Source organism: Calypte anna, chromosome 13 (assembly GCF_003957555.1).
Source record: "Calypte anna isolate BGI_N300 chromosome 13, bCalAnn1_v1.p, whole genome shotgun sequence".
NCBI classification, from domain to species: Eukaryota; Metazoa; Chordata; class Aves; order Apodiformes; family Trochilidae; genus Calypte; species Calypte anna.
In genome coordinates this window covers 5,137,909-5,146,205 of record NC_044259.1, presented here as the reverse complement: position 1 = coordinate 5,146,205, position 8,297 = coordinate 5,137,909, and the positions used below count along the sequence as shown (strand labels likewise).

The 8,297-nt window shown below is 55.9% G+C and overlaps 1 protein-coding gene across 1 annotated transcript; it reads left to right on the top strand.

Annotated features, from left to right (window-relative positions):
• Nucleotides 1-622: 622 nt before the first annotated feature.
• On the top strand, nucleotides 623-2,542 carry TLX3 (T cell leukemia homeobox 3). The gene is made up of 3 exons (XM_030459253.1): nucleotides 623-1,037; nucleotides 1,442-1,685; nucleotides 2,332-2,542. Exons 1-3 carry the CDS (start codon nucleotides 623-625, stop codon nucleotides 2,540-2,542), a joined length of 870 nt encoding a protein of 289 aa, XP_030315113.1.
• Nucleotides 2,543-8,297: the final 5,755 nt, after the last annotated feature.

Here is an 8,297-nt window from a genome sequence, read left to right as displayed (position 1 = left end):
AACACAAACGGAATCTCGCCCCGCGGGGCCCCGGAACCCCCTCGGGCACCGCCCCTGGCCCCCGCTCCGCGCTGCCACCGTGCCGGACTCTTGGTCCGGCCGATGACGTTCGGCGGCGGGATGGGCACCGCGGAGCGGCCGTCGGGAAAGGGAGTGTCCGGGGTCAGGAGGCGTCGAGGGTGTCGGGAGGGAGCAGGACGGTGCCCCCGACGTGCGGCCCGACCCTGACCCCGGTCCGGCCGCCCCGCCCCCGCCCGCCGCGCGCGGCCCCATTGTTCGCGCGCCCCAGTGATGTCACCGCGGTGGCGGCGGCGGCGGAGCCCCCCGCGCCAGGGCGCGAGGCCGGTGCCCGCTCGTCGGGAGCCAATGGGAGAGCAGAGGATGGGCGGCGGCGGCCAATGGCGGCGGCGGGGGCAGCACGCGGCGCGGGGCGCGCGGCGGCCCCGAGGAGATGACGGGGCGGCTGCTGGGGCGGCGCGCGCTCGGCAAAGTTTGGTGGCTGCGCGCGGCGGGTCCGGGCGGGCCGCGGAGCGGAGAGAGGAGGCGGAGGGGCTGAGAGCGGGAACCGAGGGGAGCGGGGCGGCGGCAGCGGCGGAGGAGGCGGCGGAGGAGGAGGAGGAGGATGGATTCGCCGGCGGGCGCGCAGGGCCAGCACCAGCACGAGCCCATCAGCTTCGGCATCGACCAAATCCTCAACAGCCCCGAGCAGGAGACCGCTCCCCCGCCGCCCCCCCGGGGCCCCGACGGCGCGACCTTCCTGGGCGGCCCCGGCGGCCGCGGCGGCGCGCCCTACCCGGCCCTGCCGGCCCCCTTCCCGGCCATCGCCGCGCCCTTCGAGGAGTCGGGATCTTACAGTGTGAACCTCAGCCTGGCCCCGGCCGGCGTGATCCGGGTGCCGGCGCACAGGCCCATCCCCGGGGCCGTGCCGCCGCCCATCTCCAACGCTATCCCGGCCATGCCCGCCGTGCCCAGCCTGGGCAGCCTCAACTTCCCCTGGATGGAGAGCAGCAGGCGCTTCGTCAAGGACAGGTTCACAGGTAAGGCTCCGGAACGGAGCGGGGGAACCCTCTCCGGCAACGAACGGAAGGGCGAATAAAAACGAGAAAACGAAATAATGAGATTGATAGCACTAATAATAAAAGCGAAAGCGGCTCGCTTTATGTTTCCCTCCCCCGCTCTCGCTTGCAGAGACCCGAAAAAAATCGCTCTCCCTCCGGCGTGGCCAGCGCGGGTCTAGCGGCGGGGCGTCCCAGGGGGGCGGCCGGGGCCCGTTCGCCTCCACATCCCTTCGTCCCGGTGTGGAAGCTGGAGCTGGGGAGGACCCGGTCCCTTCAGGGGACGGCGAGGCGGCCGTCGGGCAGAGTCCCGGCCCAGGGGAGGGGGGCGGCCGGCCGGCACCGTGCGAGCGCGGAGCTGACCCCTGTGCTTCCCACCCGGGCAGCGGCGGCGGCTCTGACACCCTTCACGGTGACACGGCGGATCGGGCATCCCTACCAGAACCGGACCCCGCCGAAGCGCAAGAAGCCGCGGACATCCTTCTCCCGGGTGCAGATCTGCGAGCTGGAGAAGCGCTTCCATCGGCAGAAGTACCTGGCGTCCGCCGAGCGTGCTGCCCTCGCCAAGTCTCTCAAGATGACCGACGCCCAGGTGAAGACCTGGTTCCAGAACCGGCGCACCAAGTGGCGGTGAGTCCCGCGTCCCCGGGGCCGCCCCGGCCCACCACCACCCCCGGCGGGCGCCCCCTCCCCCGGCCCGGCATCCCGGGAAGCCCCGGCTCCGGCCGGGAGTGCACCACTCGCCGGCTGCCGGCAGAGAAACGGTTGGGGGAGGAATTTATAGTATTACCGTATTATTATTGTTGTTATTTATTTTTATGGTTTTCTTCTTTTATGGTCCACAGTTTGGCAACCGGGGAATTGTTAGTAAGAACGGGGAATTGCTTGAAAAAAAGGGCAGATATTGGGGAAAAAAATAAAAACAAACGCGTAATTATTAGATAAAACCGTGGCAATACTGGGAAAACGGGAATATTTGGAAACGAGGTATGAATGGGAAACAGGGGGGCTCCCAGGCGTTTTTTGCCGCCCCGAATTCCTCCGTTACAGGCCGAGCGGCTGCCGCCCGCCCGGCAGTGCCCGGCCCTGGTAGGGAGCGGCGTGCTGCGGGTGTACCGGTGATGCCCGTACCACCTCTCTTGCCCGCTGGGGATGCACCGGCAGCCCCGCGCTCGGTTCCCGCGGCCCCTCCAGCGAAGTGGCCGGTGGCCACCGAGTATCCCGGTTGTAGAATCCCGGGGCTTTCCGGGGCTTGGGCTGAGCGTGTCCCTCGCAGGCGGCAGACGGCGGAGGAGCGGGAGGCCGAGCGGCAGCAGGCGAGCCGGCTGATGCTGCAGCTGCAGCACGACGCTTTCCAGAAGTCGCTGAACGAGTCGATCCAGCCCGACCCGCTGTGCCTGCACAACTCATCGCTGTTCGCGCTGCAGAACCTGCAGCCCTGGGAGGAGGAGAGCGCCAAGATCCCCCCGGTCACCTCCCTCGTCTGAGCCCGGCATCCCCGGGGCACGCAGCGGACTGGCCCGCGGAGCTCGGCCGGCGGCTCGCCCCGCCGCAGACGGGGGGCGCGGGGGGTGGCGAGCGGGACCCTCAGGGGCCCCCAGCGGGACCCCCAGCGGCACTTCTCCGGGGCCGGCGAGAAGCGGAGCCGCCGGGCACTGCCGTGGCGGGGCCCTGCGCTCCGCTTGTATATTCGTGTCGATGTTCCACTAGGAAGGGAAATATGTCACTTTTTGTAAGAAGTGTTAATAATTTAATTTATTTATGCATTGAGATTTTGGGCACTATTGATATGGAATTATATAAAACCTCGATTATTTATATCGAAAACTGAACATAGGTATTTTGTGTTGGCTTTGGAACAAAAGGCTATTTTTTTTCCTGTTCTGAGGATAGTCTAAAGAAAAAAAAAATCTACCTATCACTTAGCAGAGGGGACTAAATGGAGCCGGTGATGACTCATTAGCTTCGGAAACCCTAATAAGCTGAAAAGCGGTAGCTTCCATCTGTCCCAGGTGAAGTTAATGTCAGCTGTAATTTATTCACAGTAGTAATAAGGGCTCCTTTCAGTCAACACATACTCGGTTTCGTCCTCACCTTTCCAGCCGATGAGCTTTAGCGTACCGAAACAGCACCCGCACCCTCTCCTTTCGCCACCGACTCTTGAGAAAGCGCCTTATGTTTCATAATAAAGAAGATTTGGGGTTGACACAGACCATGTATAATACTTTGTACTTTCCAAGACGTGTAAATAAAACGTTTTCTTTACAACCTCCTCTCCTCATCCTGCCTGCCGCCGCGCCGGGGAAGAGCCGAGCCCGCCGCCGGGCCGGGTGGCTGCAGGGTGGGCAGCAGCCGGAGGCTGCCGCGGTTCTTCAGCGGAGACGGAGGTGAGGAGCCGGCGGGGGCGAGGGGAGCATTGCCGGGAGCGGGGGCGGCTGTTCCCTGGGCTCCCAGGCGCTCTGTAGGTGCTGGGGGACAGGGAACGGCCGGCGGGATGGTGCTGGTTCCTGGTAACGTTCCCAGCCCAAACCTGCGGTTCCGAGCCGCCCCTCTGCAGGCACCTGGAGGGTTTCGTTTCCTGGCCTTCGCTACGGCCCTGACCGTGGCTACCGGCCTCTCGGTGTTTGCCTGCAGCGGGTCTCGTTTAACTACCTGTGTGCGGGGGTTATTTTTTTAAAAGAAAAAACGCCCACAGTTCTGCCGGTGTTCTGTCTTCAGCGAGTGGGGAAACTGTAAAAATGGCATTTTTTTAGAAAGCAGCGATGGTCCAGGCGGGTTTTCCTCTGCTACGGGCGGGACCTCGAGCCCCCTGTGGGCGTCTGGAGGGGTGGGCTCGGCCTCTACCCCAGCGGGAAGCGCAGCTCAGCTCCAGCCTCCCTAACTCGGCAGAAGTTCTAAGGCGTTCCCAGCCCTGGGCTCTGGTGTTTCCCCGGCCCGGCCACTGGAACGGGCATTTTACGGGCGGGCAGGCAGGCAGGACGAGGGATTTCGAAAATATGTCCCCAGCCGGCCCTTGTCCCAGCGGTACCGGGATACGGTACGGGCTCGGGCTGTCGCCAGAACTTGGTTTGTCGGGGGAAGGTTGTGGTGGTCCAAAGGCAGGGCCAAATCCTGGCACACAGTGCGTGATGGTGCTGGAAACGTGGACTGGTACCGTTCATCAGCGTGTACTGGAAAGCACCGATGGAGGGGAGGTGTCTGGCAGGGAAGGTGGAAAAAAACAAAGCCAATACCAAACAAACAGAAAAACCAAGCAAACAAAATCAAACAAACAAACAAAAAAAAAAAAGGAAAAAAAAAAAAAAAAAAAGGAAAAAAAAAAAAAAAGAATTTATACCTGGCTGCAGGGCCTGGGTGGGTAAACCCCGTACCCCCGAGGTGCGTGGCCCTGCCCCTGCCCCTAGGCATAGTCCGGTCGCTGCTGTGCAGTAGCGGAACCCGTTCCCCGTTTGGTTCATTCCTTTCCCCACCGCGTTTATCTGCCGGGCTGCGGCTGCTGGTGCCAGGCGGGAGCGGGGCTGGGACCACATCGGGGGGCACAGCTCGACCTTGGGTTTGTCATCGCGTTACTCTCGACGTTAGCCCCGACTACAGAGCAGAGGGATAGAGACCCGAAGTAGCTACGACAGGACAGCCGGGACGGATTCCGTGTGTTAGACAAAACGTGGCTCTGAGCAGCGCAAGGGGATTGGAATAAATAGATACCCATACTCACACGTGTATTTGCTGTTCTGCTTTATCTGTACCCCCTAATGTCTATAAACCGCATTGTTTCCAAACAACCTTTGCTCTTTAACTGTGTGAGCATCCCGTACCCATAAACTGAACTCCCGTGTCCCCGATTTCTCTGCCGTCTTCCCCGAAACTGCTGCAAGCCAAAAGGTTTGTATTTGCAGAGAGCATAATGATGCTGCGTGCTGCAGTCATCAGCTGCGTGACAGGTGAGGATCTAGTGTAAAGCCACCGAGCGATTATAGCCCGGTTATTAAAGGCAGTACAAGAGGGTCCAAGCTCGGCCGTGCCGTCCCGGGCTCTCCTCCCCGCTGCTCTCGGGGCTCTTCTACAGGCAGTGGGATCAAGGCTGAGGGTGTACCAACTGTCCAAAGGACTTAAGAAAGCGGTAGCTTCCCTTCAGCCGTCTGAACAGCTGCTGGGTACTGGGGCTCATAGTGGGATCTGCGCACTTGGGCTCGCTGGGGTTATTGCTGGCGTCTTTGTTGCTGGGAAGCTGGTCTTGAGGTTTAGAGCTGTGCTGAGGACGAGGGAGGTGGGCTGCCTCCTGCACCCACATCACTTAAGATTGCATGGGTGGCACTGGGGTACTGGTGTGAGTGGTTGTGCCGGAGGGGGCAGAAGGGGGGTGCTACCTAAGGGTACTCTGCCCAGTAAACCCAGCGTTTAGTGGAACCTCAGGGAAACACTGGTGGGAACAAATACACAGTTTCCCTCTCTGTGGCTGAGAGCACTGTTCCCTGCCAGTCTGATTCAGGTGCCATAGCGTCCCTGCTGTGTATCTCTAAAGGACCATCAACAGAAAAAGCTACCCGTATGGACTTGCACAGACTTCGGACCGTACCAGTTTGAGCCTCACCGTCCCAAGGAACGTAATCCCGGGGGATGTGGGTGCCCCGTGCAGGAGACGACACCTTCTGGAGGTGGGCTGGCTGTTGTTCTGATCCAGTTTATGTTTCTACTCACATACTGTGCTTGTACTGCGTTTTGGACAGCTGTAGCCCAGGCTGCTGTGTACGAGCCGCAGTTTGACCTCCCAAGTTCTGAAACAGCTTTTCTGCAGTGTGAGCTCTGCCTAGTTGCGAGGGAGTGTGGTTTATCCCCCATCCTCCCACTTGTGCTCCTCTTACCCCTTTGGGAGACTTCTTAAAACACCCCACTTGGCAGAGGATAAAGACCCGTGGTGTGCAGGCAATGTGAGAGTGGTAGCAGCTCCTGCAATTGTACCAAAGCTCGGCTGACTCGGGGCAGTCATTTGAGTTTAGGTGGTGTAAGCCTGGTGATAGAGATGTAGTCTGAGAGCACTGGAGATGCTGCTCATAGCATCAAGCTGGGTTTAATACATTGATGCTTGATGCTTCTGAAAAACTGATGATTCCAAGCTTTTGTATGGTCTTTCATAAAAGAAAAAAAAAAAAATGCAGTTTTAAATCTGCAAGTGAAATGCTGTCTCTGCACGTGCATATGATGTGTGTCTCTGCCCATGATGTGTGCTCATGTTCACTCCTGTTTGAAAGTTTTAAACCTAGGAAAATATGTGTTTGTTGAGCAGGGATGGAAAAAGGAAATGAGAATTCAGGATCATGGAATTATCAGCGAGACTTCACTTTGGGCAGATCACTGCCTTAACTTTGCTTTCTCGTGTACCTAAGTGATCTCCCTTGTAGGGCTGAGCAGCTGAGTGGGTGGATGCACAAGGCAGGGCTCAGGGTAACCAGAACCATTTCCTCAGTCCCTCCTGACTTTATGTTAAGCCAAAACCCAGGCATAAACCCTCTCAGGATAAAAATGGCTCCATAACTTGCATCTCTCAGCATTATTTTGTGCCCAGGGTATTAGATGTTACAAAGTAATGCATGGTGATCAGATCTGTAAAGGCAATTCTTTTCTTAAATGGGCCTTAAAATCAATGGGTTATTAGCTCTCCCTCTCCACTCCTTGATGAAAGCCCAGTCCTGTTAAACATGCAAACTACACAATATTCAAAGCTTTGGTTTACAAAAGTGTTTTGCTCAGCTGGGTCATAATTTAACTCATTCATAGCTAATGAAAATAATACTGAGATTTAAACTTCACACCTATGAGTTTTCCTTGAAGCAAATATTTCTGCCCTGCAATCATCATCACTGCTGATGAATTTAAGGGCCCTGACTCACTCAGGTGAGCGCTTGCTTATATAACTGCTCTTCTTCCACTGGTAGAATCTCTCCTCATGTGTGGTCTGAGCAAGCTGGAATGGGGGAATAAAAGTATTTGTCTTCTGTGCAGGTGGGCATTTTGGTAGAGGAAATATGTATATGATTTTCTTTAGGTTATTTGGGCATTTTTCTTTGATGCTCTATTTTTCCTGCCCACTCTCAAGTCCATTTACTTTCAGTCTTTTTCCTGACTAGCAGCAGCAGAATAAGTATTTCTAATGGGTGCTCATCTCTTTTTGCCTCCAAGAGGCACCCAGTTAGTTTTCATGACAGGCCTATAGCACAGTTTGTGGCAATTTGGCACTTATGTGCTTTCCCTCCTTTTTTTGGGGGGTGGTTCTCTGCATTTCTAGGCATTTCAGTGGTCTCAAAACTGCTGGGAAGGCCAGAACTGCAATGGTATTTAGGCATCTGGCAGCATTCAGGAGCAGCGTGCTGCAGTGCGAGGGAAGGGAAGGGGGAAGTGGGAGAAAACTGCCATATCTCCAGCTCTGTCACTCATATGAGCTGCTTGAATGAATCTCTGCACCTTGTCAGGTAATTTTGAATGTTACTTGTTGGCCATGGGATGCATTTCCATCTGTACTTTTATTGGCTTCCTTCAGGACCTAATGCAGGTAGGAAGTGAACACCTTGGGGAAGCGGTGCCAGCCCCCTGGCCCAGCACAGGTCTGACTTCAGATGCACAACTGGCCTATCACCTGTGCCTAACCCTTCAGCTCCCTACCTCCATTTTAATCTATTTTTTATTAAGGACACCAAGCACAGTCTCATTGCCTTGGTTTTATCATCATTCAGCTTTGAACTAAGCAGCATCTGGATGGACAGGACAAACTTCATTGTTGTGTTTTGCCTACAATATTACTAAGCTTCTTCAGCCTTTGGAAAAATGGAAGGTCATAAACCCTTGCCAGGCTCCTTAAATGACTTAAGATCGATGCCACAAGTGTTCCAGAATTCCCAAATGATCCCATTAATTTGGCATCCAGTGTATGCTGCATTATACATACCAACTTCCATTGGCACATGCCACATCCAATCCATTAGTTGTGCGCAAATGCACTTAAGATTTTTATTGCTCTTAGTTTTGTGTCATCAGCAAAGAAAGGTAAAGTTGATCTTCATCTAAATCACTGACATGGATTATTGCAATTGATTACAACGAAGCAAGAGCTTTTCAAGTTTCGAAGTTATGTTGTCTTTTATTTCCCCAAGTAGTAATCTGTACTGTTTAAGTTATTGCACAAGAACTGTCTCTGTAAGAGCAGTCCATATTACATTCCTTGTTGAGAACATTTCTGTTATCAGACTG